This window comes from Lactuca sativa, chromosome 7 (assembly GCF_002870075.4).
Source record: "Lactuca sativa cultivar Salinas chromosome 7, Lsat_Salinas_v11, whole genome shotgun sequence".
NCBI lineage: Eukaryota > Viridiplantae > Streptophyta > Magnoliopsida > Asterales > Asteraceae > Lactuca > Lactuca sativa.
The window spans coordinates 96,549,579-96,563,154 of NC_056629.2; the positions used below are offsets into that span (position 1 = coordinate 96,549,579).

General features: G+C 36.6%; 1 protein-coding gene across 1 annotated transcript; it reads left to right on the forward strand.

Moving 5' to 3' along the window:
• The first annotated feature begins 3,827 nt into the window (after positions 1 to 3,827).
• Positions 3,828 to 7,740, forward strand: LOC111898462 (mitogen-activated protein kinase 8). Its single transcript, XM_023894369.3, has 7 exons — positions 3,828 to 5,084; positions 5,622 to 5,797; positions 6,076 to 6,484; positions 6,600 to 6,727; positions 6,896 to 6,955; positions 7,325 to 7,474; positions 7,550 to 7,740. Exons 1-7 carry the CDS (start codon positions 4,034 to 4,036, stop codon positions 7,727 to 7,729), a joined length of 2,154 nt encoding a protein of 717 aa, XP_023750137.2. The 5' UTR covers positions 3,828 to 4,033; the 3' UTR covers positions 7,730 to 7,740.
• The last annotated feature ends 5,836 nt before the right edge of the window (positions 7,741 to 13,576 follow it).

Sequence of the window (13,576 nt, forward strand, 5' to 3'; positions counted from 1 at the left end):
TATATATATATATATATATATATATATATATATTCTAGCCCAGCGGTATCCGGTGTTACCCTTCCTCTTTGAGGTCGAGGGTTCAAGTCCCGTGAGGGACATAGGTGGAGATTTAGGAGAATTGTCGGAGTAGAATAGAGTAGATTTGCCATATATATATATATATATATATATATATATATATATATATATATATATATATATATATATATATATATATATATATATATATATATAAGTGTGTGTTTGAACTCGAAATGCTTTTTCAAGCAAGTTTTGAATGAACTAGTGTTGGAAAAAAAAACTTTTTTCTAAAAATAAAATTTGAAATTTGTTGGGTTAGGAAGGTGAGGTTAGTCTCATTGCATGTTGTTTGATTGTTGCTCTAAAACTAGAAACATTGTTCTATGACCTAAAAGTTTAACGACAAAGAAGAAAATGAGAAACTTAAGGGTTTGATTTGCCGAAATAGTTATGTTTGTCAATCATCTTTTGGTTTTAGAAAATAGAGGATTCCTTTCTAATAATATAATATCATTTTAAAACAAATTTGGCATCACCGTTCCATATCTCATTACATTTGTGAGTTGACTTTGAACCTTCAGTATCATCCATGGTGAAACAACTATTAAAAATTTTACAAGCTATTTCGAATTCTTCCTCTTCAATATTTATGTTTGCTACTACTAAGGTATCTCAACTGTCAGCATCCCTCTTCATAGAATTCTTACCACCATGTCGTCACTTTGAATTACTAGTGATTATTTTTGCAACCAATAACTTTGGTAAATCATTAGTAATTGGGAACCCGGGGGGGGGGGGGGGGGGGGGGGGGGGTTCACATTAAGTGTTTCCATTATTGTTATTGAACAGTTGGATTTGAGATGCTTTCAAAATTGAGTCACCATCATGTTGTATGTAGCACCAGGTTCCTGGTACGTAAATCTTATTTGAAGTATTTCCTTTCTTTTAGCCTTGGACTCGGCGAGTCATAGGTCTGACTCGCCGAGTGGATGCGGGACCCGGGACACGTTTAAGTTGGCGACTCGGCGAGTCCATATCCTGGACTCGGCGAGTCACAGCTATTGGATGAAACCCTAAGTTTCAGGGGTTTGCACCTTATTTAAGCGACTTATCCGCCCCAGGCCAGCCCTCATTCTCTCCCCAGAGCTCCCAACCCTCGTTTGTGCTTATTCTTTGAAGATTTGAAGCTTTGTTGTGTGCTTTTGAAGGCTTTGAAGGAGGAAGGAAGTAGATCCAGAAGAAGGGAAGCCATCCAGGCAATTATTGTGTTCTTCTAGCAGTTCCTCTGAGGTATAACCCGTTTTCCCCATGATTCTATGCTTAGTACTTCATTTGGGTCTTTCTTGGTCAAATCCTCAAGCTTGTATGTGCATTATATGTCGTAATAAGATGTTTGGCCTCTGGATCTAGGCAAGATTGAGCTCCAGGAGCTCAGATCTGTTAGCTTTATGGCCCCATGTTGCTTGTTAGCCCTAGATCTACCCTTTTGAGACATTTTGAGCCCTAAAATCCATATTGGTGAATATCCACACGTAAAGTTGGAAACTTTACGTGTCATTCGTGTCCTAGAAGTCCAGATCTATGAATGACATGGACTGGAATCGAGCAAATCGGTGTATTTTAGGAGTGCATGGCAACGACTTGGCGAGTCGTTCATGTGACTCGGCGAGTCTGCTCGCGAGTCTCCGAGTTTGTCCCTCTTTTCGTAGTGTCGAGTGAGCAGTGAGTCACGGGGTGTGACTCAGCGGGTCGGAAGCTTAACTCATCTATGGAGGTACTCGGCGAGTCAATGCCCTGACTCGGCGAGCCCAAGGCAATCTTCATAGATCAAGAACAGACTCGACGAGTTGTTCATACAACTCGGCGAGTCTAAGTATGAGTGTTCATCTGATGAAGATGAACTCGACGAGTTGTTCATACAACTCGGCGAGTAGGATGAAGGACTTGAGTATCTGTTGAGAAGGAGAACTCGTCGAGTCGTCGCCTAACTCGACGAGTAGGAACGGGTTTCAGGGCAAACATTTGAGTAGGGACTCGGCGAGTCTGGTCAACTGAAAGTTGACTCTGACCTTGACTTAGGACTGGACCAGGGGTAAAATGGTCATTTTACCCAAAGGACAGTTAGCAGTGTTTGATTGAGTATGTTGTGGGAATTGTAGCTAGAGGATTTCCGGAGCGGCAGCAGCAGCGGCAGTCAGTCAGTTTCCGAACAGTTCAGCAACTACTTTGAGGTGAGTTACCTTCCAGTAGCGGTGGGTCTACGGCCACAATGCCGGCCCACCAGTAGGAGTCGTATGATAGATGATTGTCTTTGTGATATCATCATGGTTACTACTACCTGTTATGTTGTATGCTAGCATGATACGTTATATATGATAGTAGTAGAGTTCGGTTGTTAGGACCGAAGGGTGGTCAGACGCCCTAGAAATGTCTGACAGTATGTGATGATATGTTTGTATGCTGGCCTGTTATGTTATGCGTTAGAGGTAGTAGGAGGGGGACCAGTCCCCGAGGATCGGTTGTTAGGACCGATGGGTAGTCAGCACCCCAGAACGGCTTGACACGGGTTGGGCGGCACCCCAGAATGGCCGTATCGGGTAGTCAGGCACCCCAGAATAGCCTGGCAGTATGTATGTTATTTGTTTGTATGGTATGTGGTACGATGGGGGAACTCACTAAGCTTAGTGCTTACGTTTTTCAGTTGCTGTTTCAGGTACCTCTTCTTCGAAGGGGAAGGAGCTGGCGCGGTAGCGGCACATCACACGCACACACTGGTTTCCGCATTTACGAGATTTTCTGGGATTCGTACTCTGATGTATTGATAATTGTATGATTGACTTTTAGACTCAGTTTATGTTTGTTATGGCTTAATCAAACAGTGTTTTTAACTAGTAATATTTTATAAAGTAATGTTTTAAAAACGAAATTTTTGGACGTAAATTTTGGGTCGTTACATTGTATTTTTGTTTGGTTATGGTAATCATGAAAATGAAATTCTCCTTGTATATAGATATATGCCCAATGGAACACTCGAATATTAGCTCCATAAACTTTGGACCCGTCTTTGTTGGCTTCAACGACTCAAGATCTGCATAGGTCCCGCTTGTGGGTTAGAATATCTCCATATGGTACATGTATCGATGTCGGGGTTACACATCGCAATATCAAGAGCTCCATTATTTTGTTACATGAAAATTGAGCATCTGGACACTTCGACGCATCGTGTTCTGCTCACGAAGATGTAGTGTTCTTCGTCAACACTTTAAGTTATGGCAATATATTTCTTAATCGTGTCATGTGTTTCTTCGCTAAAGCGTCGCATACCTAAAGTACACTACCCTCCATATTTAGAGTATTTTATAACAACTTACTAACACCATTCTTGTAAGCAATGCATTGTGTAGTATCTCACTTGTCCCATTAACAAGTTACAACTCTCGTAATAATACGTGTTATGAAAAATATGTATCATATTTTTGAAACCACAGGGACCAAAAGCGTATGAGTCTTAATCGTTTTCCTTACTAATTTTGTTTGAGAAACCATAGGATCAACAGTGTAATTTTGTCTTAATTTAAAGATACGAATTCAAGAAAAAAAAAAAAAAAAAAAAAAAAAAAAGAGAGAACGATAAAAAAAAAAAAAAAAAAAAAAAAAAAAAAAAAAACTGATGAGAATGTACCCATCCAAATCAATCCACAAAAAGACGAGTTCCATTACAAAAAAACGGGTTGACTTTAAAAAAATATATATATATTTGACTGATTTATGATATCTGGTCGGCCTTTACCTGCGCTCCATCTCTCATTCCACTATTCCAGCAACAAGTTTACAATTGACTTTAAAATATAGTCTTAAAACAAATGTGGCGTCATGCTGGGCTCCATTTCTCCTTCCGGCAAGGAGGTTTACAGTTGACTATGGTCTATGAATCTTCAATATCATCTATGGTGGAACAACTATTTCAAATTCTAGACCTACTTCAAATTCTCCTTCTTCATCAACAATTATGTTGGCCTCTATTGCCCATGGCAAAGAATCCCAACCCTCCACGTCATCCTCCATTGAATTCTCACAACCATGTCGTCACTTCAAATTTCCTGAGCTTCTCTTAGCAACAAATAACTTTGATAAAACATTAGTAATTGGCCATGGAGGGTTTGGAAAAGTTTACAAAGGTAATATTATCAACGGATCATGTGTTATTGTTTCTGCCATTAAACGTTTGGATTCCATGTCCAGTCAAGGTGCAACAGAGTTCTGGGCAGAAGTTGAGATGCTTTCAAAGTTGCGTCACTGTCACCTTGTATCCTTGTTTGGTTATTGTAATCATGAAAATGAAATGATTCTTGTATATGAATATATGCCAAATGGAACACTAGAAGACCACCTCCATAAACTCGGTACCCCTCTTTCTTGGCTTCAACGACTCAAGATCTGCATAAGTGCAGCTCGTGGGTTAGACTATCTCCACACGGGTACAGGGATTGATTTCGGGGTTATACATCGTGATGTCAAGAGCTCCAATATTTTGTTACATGAAAGTTGGGCTGCTAAAATTTCAGATTTTGGGTTGTCCAAAATAGGTCCAACGAATCAGCCATCGACTCATGTCAACACACTTGTTAGAGGAACTTTTGGGTATCTTGATCCACATTATTACGCAACTGGAAGGCTGACAAGGAAGTCTGATGTGTATGCGTTTGGGGTTGTGTTGTTCGAAGTGCTGTGCAGGAAGCGTGCTTTGGATAAAAGTATCGAAGAGGGCTTGGCAACATGGGTTCAAGATTCTATCAAAGGGGGGAAGTTAAAGGATATAATTGATTCAGATATAAGAGGTGAAATATCCACAAAATGTTTGAAGGGGTTTGTTGGAATTGCAAAGAGATGCTTGCTTAGCCATCCAAAGGATAGGCCTACCATGGCTGAGGTTGTTTTCAGTCTTGAATCTGCATTGACTTCACAAGTCAAAATCAATAGTTCCTTTCAAGCTGGTGGCAAAACAATATTTGGAAGAATGTTTGATAGGTTTCCATTTGCCTCCAGTGTAGAGAACTCTGGTATTTTCAGCTCCTGTTGAATTGTGTTTACAGATTCCTTAGAATATAGAATTGCAATTTCGTAACTTTAAAACACAAAAAGAGTATTTATGCATGCAGAAAGAAGTACTGAGTTAACATATTCAGGGTATCATTCTATCATTTACTTCAGTTATATTGGTGATTAGCATAATCCAAATTTCTTTCATTTGTTTTATCATTAACTATTTCTAGTTTCATTGTTTTGCTCTGAAGCTTGATTCTTGATAAGTTTTTTCTGCAGCCTAGGTGATGGGGCATGCCTAAATGCCTAAATTGGACCCTCTCACAGGGCCACTCCATAGTAGTCTTTATATACTTAATTATCTTCTTTACATTCTTAAAACAAGTACAAATTTGTTTGATGATTAATAATGCTCGTTTGTACTTGTTACAATGCCTATGAGACATTCATTTGGTCATCTACTATGAGGTTATATAATAACTAGACTTATATAATCTGTGGTAGAGAACTCAAAATTATTACTATATAATCTTGTTTTGTTCATCTTTTTTCAGCCCATGATGATTCTAAGTTATCAAGTAATGACAATGGCAATGTTATGGGTGAGGAAAGTTCCCGAAAGGTATCCAGAGGTCGGGTTGACAACAACACTTTCATCTCTACAAATCCTGATGTTGGTATTATTAGGAAGCACGAAGAAGAAGGTTTTCAGCGACATGCTGTAAGTCTGGTAAGTATCCAAAAGTACACATAAATAGAAACCATAAATAGATCATATTTGTAATAGTTGCCATGATTAACATATTTTCTCCAACTTGAGGAGAAATGCTAGATGATATTTATGAAATAGGGTTACATGAAATATTCATGTACCTTTATCTAGTTTCCTATTTGCATTGTATCTTTGTATATAAAATGAGGGCTTAATCACAAAATAAAATAAAAGAAATTTTTTCCAGATAACTTCTAGTTTTCATCTATTATAATGACCCTAGGAGTCTGTTGCAGGAACCGACAGAAGTAGACTTTTTCAGTGAATTTGGTGAAAGGAGTAGGTACGAATTATTGGAAGTTATTGGTAAAGGAAACTCTGGTATTGTATGTTCTGCATATGATACTCATGTTGGCGAGAAAGTAGCTATCAAAAAGATAAATGATATATTCAAACATGTTTCAGTTGCTGCTAGTATCATTCGTGAGATTAAGCTTCTTAGGCTCCTTCGTCATCCAGACATTGTTGAACTCAAACACATCTTATTACCACCATCAAGAAGCGAATTCCGAGATATATATTTGGTTTTTGAGCTTATGGGATCTGATCTGCATGAGGTTATTAAGGGAAACGATGACTTAACACCAGAACACCATCAATTCTTTCTTTATCAGCTTCTTCGAGGACTGAAATACGTACACTCAGGTCATACAGTGTTATCATCTTCTCAAGATATGAATATTTGTTTAATTGTTTGAAGTAATCACGCCTTGTTATATTTCTGTGTATTCTGATTGTGAATTACTTCTTTTAATTTCAGCAAATGTCTTTCATAGAGATCTAAAACCCAAAAATATCTTGGCCAATGCTGATTGCAAACTTAAGATCTGTGACTTTGGTCTTTCAAGGGTTGCATTCAATGATCCACCAACTGCAATATTTTGGACTGTATGTGTAATAAAATGCCATGGTTTTTTAAGTTAATCAGGTTGTTATTGGGCTAATATACAACTTTGGCATTGGGGTGTGACAATATGTCCCTTAGCTGCTCATTATAGTAAACTCAGTTTTTCAAAAGTTACTTTTGTGAACTGCTTTTGTTTGATGTCCTCACAGGATTATGTTGCAGCACGATGGTATAGGGCTCCTGAACTGTGTGGATCATTCTTTAGCAAGGTGCCACAACTATTACTATAGTAATATGTTTTAATTCATCACATTTAGACTGACATTAAGCTCTGAACAAATATATCGATGGCAATAAAGGTTTATAAATTAGTGCTAGTTGCAAAAACTAGCAATGTGCGTTCATTTATGTGTGCATTATTGGATTCTACTTCTATTTCATGATATTACAGCACTGTGTTTATATTTTTCTTTGTTAAGGCATTGTACTGGTGAAAAATCTATCCAATTATTGGACTGTACTTCCAATTTTTTATTATTAATACATTATTCTATGAATATCTACCAAATTATAGTAGTGAAAAGTGTTTCGTATATGGAGGACATTACCAAAATTGACTTGATGCTCTTTCTCTGCAGTACACGCCCGCTATAGACATATGGAGCATTGGTTGCATTTTTGCAGAAATTTTAACAGGAAAGCCCCTTTTCCCTGGGAAAAATGCTGTGCATCAGTTGGACTTGATCACTGATCTTTTAGGAACGCCATCACCTGAAACTATATCCATGGTTGGTTTACATCACCATTCATTAGAAAGTAAATCACTCTTTCTTGCTTATTAATGTTGATATGATACATAACAGATAAGAAATGAAAAGGCAAGGAGATACTTGAGCAGCATGAGGAAGAAAAACAGGGTTCCTTTTTCACAGAAGTTCCAAAATAAAGATCCTCTTGCTCTTCATTTATTAGAAAGAATGCTTGCATTTGAGTATAGGGATAGGCCTACTACTGAGGAGGTAAAATCTTGGATATATATTTAGATATGAAATATCTCTCTTAACAAAAAAAAAAGGTTAAATGAAATAAACAGTAACTGTTATGAATCTTGTTTCCATTTTTAATTTTGGTAATTTGGATCTATTATTATTTGAGTCGATTTTAGAGTCTTTGTTTCCTGATTTGAATATTTTGTTTATCCCTATTTAAAGGGTAGTCATTCATGAAATAAGATATGTTGGAATTTGAAAATAATCAATAGAGTAAATTAGTTTAATAGCTTAGTTTAGTCTCCTGCAAACAAGAGGCTAGGTTACAAGGGAGTTCACGGCTTTTTCAAGCACTAGCACTGGTCCTATAACGAGTTCTAGATCCCTGGTCATAACAAATTTGGTATCAGAGTCGCTCGTGATGTCGACACAACACGAAGAGCTGATGAAGAAATTGGAAGCGTTCATGATCCAACAAACACAAAGTAACAATGTACAAGTACCAATGATTTAAAGGCGGCTATGACAGCCTTGCAGACCAAGCAAGCAACGATGGAAGAGAGATTGCAAACCCTAACCCAAAACAAATCCAACAGACAAGAAGAAGAAGATGAGAGTGTGGAAAAGATGTTCGAGTCTGATATGTTTGATGACCCATCGGAACAGGTGCGTGGAAGAGGACGTGGCGCCACCTTTGGTGCCAATCCAAACAGTAAGTTTTCGTACCAAGGAGGCTTGGCTGGAAGAGGTAAGGGTTTGATCCAGGAAGGAGCAGGAAGAGGATCAAGCAAGGCTTTTGAATCATCGCGGACAGGTGAGCCCCAAACTTTCAAACACCATTGGGAATCCCTCAAACTAAAAGGGCCAAACAGAAGGGATCAGGGGGCACCAAAATACTGGGAAGAGACGGAAGATACGGGATACCGTGGGGAAAGAGTACCGAGATTCGCCAAGATGGAGTTTCCCATATGTGATGGGAAGGGTAACCCAGTCGAGTGGCTTCAAAGATGTAAATACTTCTTTGAAGAACAATAGACCCCCACTAAAGCTTGGGTTAGGCAGGCCACCTTTTCACTACAAGGTCAGTTAGTGGGTGGCATCATAACCTGCGAAGAATGAAGACCCGCTTGAATTGGTTCGAGTTCTCAGAAGAGTACAAAATCATATTTGGACCCCTGCTGAGCATGAACCCGTTAGGCGAGTTAACTCGATAGGTACGGTGGAGGACTATTGTGAAGGCTTTGAGTTGCTGCTGGGACGAATGATGGGTGTGACTCTGGAGCAAAGTGTTTGGCATTTTTGTGCAAGTTTGCTAATGATACCCGTTACGAAGTAGAGTTTGCTAGACCCACCACACTATACTATGCTATGAACCTAGCCAGATAGATTGAGTTCAAGCTCGCGAAGGAGGGACGACCAAGGAGTTTTGGAGCACCTCTATTAGCTGGGAATCAACCCTCCACAGGAAGCAAAAACCGAGAGTCAGCCGGTGGGGGAGCCGGAACGGTGAACTCTGATGTGTGGAACCCGGCTTTGAAATGACTTACGGCAATAGAGATGGCTGAAAGGCGAGCAAAATAATTATGCTTTAACTGTGATGAGATGTTCTCGATCAGTCATAAGTGTGCGAAACTGTTTGGTATCATGTTGGAGGATGAAGAAGACAGTACTTAGGATATCAACGCATACCCAGGTTTTGAGCTTGCGGAAAAGCTCAATGCAAAGGAAGGGAGTAATATTATGAATCATATTTGATGAGTCTGCATGTTAATAGATAATAAGTATTTTATATTCTAGAAAGTTATCTTGCTTCCACTTTTAATTTTGGTAATTAGGATCTTTTATTATTTGATTCGATTTTAAAGTCTTTGTTTCCTGATTGGAGTCTTTTTTTAATCCATATTTAAAGGGTAGTCATTCATGAAATAAGATATGCTGGAAATTGAAAATAATCAATAGAGTAAATTAGTTTAATAGCTTAGTTTAGTCTCCTGAGGCTAGGTTACAAGGGAGTTCACGGCTTGTTCAAGCACTAGCACTAGTCCTCTCACGAGGTCTAGATCCCGGGTCATAACAACAACGTACTTTATTCTTTTTGTTTATTCTAGCTTCCATTTTCCTTTTTTTCCTTAAGGCTGCAATTTGAAAATTCTACCCAGTTATACCAATCCAAATACAAAAACAGTTTTCACATTCATAAATGGATTGAACATTTAAAGTGTAATGTCTTAGTACGTAAATAAATGAAAGTGCTATAACTGTGTAGATATATCAAAATACAATGTTTAAGAAAACAATTGAGAGTACAATGTTGTAATAGAAACAAATGAATGTAGGATTCTATAGTACACGTATAACTGAAAGTACGTTGCTATTTCATGTATTTAGCCTTATCAAAAAGCATGTTTTGCGCTTTGTATTAGGCTCTTTTAGATCCATACTTTAAGACTATAGCTAAGACTGAGAAGGAGCCTTCTGCTCAGCCAATTTCAAAGTTGGAATTTGAGTTTGAAAGAAGAAAATATACGGAAGAAGATGTACGTGAACTGATTTATAGAGAGATTCTTGAATATCATCCCAATATGTTGAAAGAGTACTTGGATGGAGCTCAACAAACTGGCTTCAAGTATCCAAGGTACAATTTTTTTGGAACTTTGGCAATATATTTTGGGTAAAATGCAAAAAACATATACATACTTGTTTGTTATAGCATCCTTCTTTCCTTTCTTCTGATACAATATTGTATTTTGAAAAAGCTATTCAATTATAGTAGTCTCATCCAAATACAAATAAATATTCATCGATATAATGGCTAATTTTTTACAAATTATAATGTACTAATAAAAAAACATGAGTACGATGCTATAACTGTGTACACTTTTTAAACTACAATGCCTTAATACATAGAAAAAAAAAACAGATGTACAAGATGAAATTAAAATGATATAATAAACCAATCAATGGAAGTATGTTGATCTTTATTTCATTAGCATCTATACCCTTAATGTTGCATGACATCTAATTTTGATCCATCACATCCCAATATTTATGACTAGCATTTAAATCCAACTACATTTGTGTTATATCTATATTTAACTTGAAACTTCACTTTCATGATAACATATTTCAAGACTATTGTGGAATTATACAATGAATTTGAGCACAAAAAGCACCATATAAGCATGCTAAACACTCCTTGAATAAATGCTCACCTGCTGTTGACACAATAAATGACTTATAATAATGTCAACAAATTTTAATATTTTAACATCATGTTGTTGAAGTATACTACAAATTTAATCACTAAACACAACGATAAACACATTATACACCAAAATATCACATGATGTTGACAACAAGTCATTCATGCTGTTGTAGCACATGTTTCACATAATAAACAGACTTAAAATAGTGTGGAACCAATTTTAATATCTTTTCTTGGCTTTTCTCGACCTAGTCAGCCCCACAGACTTGGGCCATGCATTTTGATCATGTGATCCAACTAGACTATCTGGACCCCACTTGGTACATGGAAAGATAATCTGTATACAAGGAATATATCATCTAACATATGATTGTCTTCACTTTTGCAGTGCTGTTGAGCAATTTAAGAAGCAGTTTGCTTACCTTGAGGAGCATTATGGTAACAGTACAGTTGCTGATCCTGTAGAGAGTCCACGAGCTTCATCATTGCCAAGGTGATCTATAACTGTATCCATACTTAATTCCTAACTCCTGGATTTTCATTTAGGACATATCATAGTCAGATCCAATGTGAATTGGGTTTCTTGTGAGAAGTAAACCACCAATCAGGCTGATGTATGCCTTATTTACATATGACATATAGACTCCTGGATTTTTTTTCTTGACCCTGAAACTAGTTTACTTAACTTTTGGGTGCAGGTCTCGCGTATTACATCAAGAAGAGACACTACAAAATACAGTTGAAGTTGCAAAAGATCTCCCACAATATTCAATCAATGAAGTGGAGAACCAATAGATGACAATAACTAGACTTCCTCTTCAAGTTCGTCAAACTGCCAAATGGTTTTTGATGATTCGGTGAAAATGATCATTATATTCGATTTTTTTTCCACATATACTTGAGCTAAAAAATATTCATTATATCAAATCAAGATAGCAAAAAGTTATAGCTGTAGCAATGTACATATTCCTTGTAAAAATGAGCTTTTAGAACTCTTATTTATACCAGGAATAATGCTGTAATTGAAATACAACAGAACATAAATTGAAAGGAAATGGAAAATAGACATAGATATTTACTTCCATAATTTACAAAGACGGAATGCCTCAAGGAGTGTATATATAACACACACAACTAACCTAACCGATAGCAACTAATTAAGTAACTCAACAGTTGCCAACAGCTGGCAACAGCCTGGAAATGACAAATCACCATTATTCACCAAGAAGGTAGAGATTACAAAGTAGAGGCTTAGCCCACCCCACACAAATTTGAAGTGAAATATTATATATATATATATATATATATATATATATATATATATATATATATATATATATATATATATATATATATATATATAGAATTTATAATTCTTTTGAATAAAAAATGCTAAAGCTGTGAATTGTGACATGGTCCCACCATTCTAAACTTAAATTCATAATGAAAGAAATAATTTACCTGATGAGTCACGTTGATTAAAGAATTGAGGCAACAATTATTTGAATAGATCAAATTGTATTTCAATTTTCACAGTGAATTCCTCATGTTCGTATATTAATATTTTTTTATTATCTTAATTATTAATCAATTAGTTCCAACTTAAACAAACAATTTACTTTAAAATCATACATTGTTACATTTTGTTACCATTTAAAGTATTTTGCTACTTGCTCATATTCCATAAATTATTTGGTCCATTCGAAAACAAAATCTTGGCTACTGTGACAAACCTTGAGTAGATAACCCCATGAGAACTACGGAAGGTGGAGTTGAAGATAATTCAAAAAATAACGAGTAATCCCTGATATGGATTTCCTAAGCTAAAGAGATGAAGGGTATGATGGATAAAACTAGCTGGTAGCTGTAACTTTTTTTTTTTTTTTTTGTGAAAGTGTTTGACAAAAGTAGTTGTAAGTTTTTAAATATCTAAAATTACATGAAAACTCAAATCTAAAAGCTAATTGAAGTAGCTACCTAGTTTTGGATCATATGTTTTTGTTTAAAAAAAGTTTTAAGCACATGCTCCTAAATGTAGGGGTGGAGATAGAATTTAGGAATAAGGGGCTGATATCGATCATTATAGGAATCAATCTTAAATGGTTTTCAACGAACCATAAACATTGGCTCATAACCAAAGAGCTTCTAATCCAACGGTATTAAGTGTTGTCATATCGTCGACATAAGATGAAACTAGAAGCAATTTAAGAGTAGATTAGATGCCTTTCCAAAATAAAAATAACCTTCTTATTGATTACAAAATTGAAATCATGCAAATGTAGCAATGTCGTCGGGAACAATTACTTAATGAAAAATTTTCACAAATGGTCCTTTTGCTTTTCGATTTCTCCCTAAAATAGTTCCTTGTGAAACTTTTTTTTGCATGATGATCCCTTTGGAGCAAACCTTGCACATTATTAGTCCTTATATTGGACGTCCGTCTATATGAGTAGTTTCCATGCCCCATGTGCCTTGCACATGAGGGCATTTTCTAGAGTTGGCAACGGGTCGACCTGGGTTGAATCTCGGATTCAACCCATTTATTAATTGGGTTGAAGATTTCAACCCAACCCAACCTTTAATGGCTGTCATCGGGTTGACCCGTCTATTTGATTCTCAAGCCAACCTATTAAATAAATGGGTTAAACCTGGGTTAACCCATTTAAATTAAAAAAGTAAATAAATTATCTAAAGAT

Bases quoted from the DNA above. Each gene is read 5' to 3' on its own strand.
- LOC111898462 (XM_023894369.3), top strand. From the start codon at position 4,034: ATGTTGGCCTCTATTGCCCATGGCAAAGAATCCCAACCCTCCACGTCA. The intron at 6,485-6,599 runs GTCATACAGTGT...TTTTAATTTCAG, and splicing joins ACTGAAATACGTACACTCAG to CAAATGTCTTTCATAGAGAT. The intron at 7,475-7,549 runs GTTGGTTTACAT...GATACATAACAG, and splicing joins CACCTGAAACTATATCCATG to ATAAGAAATGAAAAGGCAAG.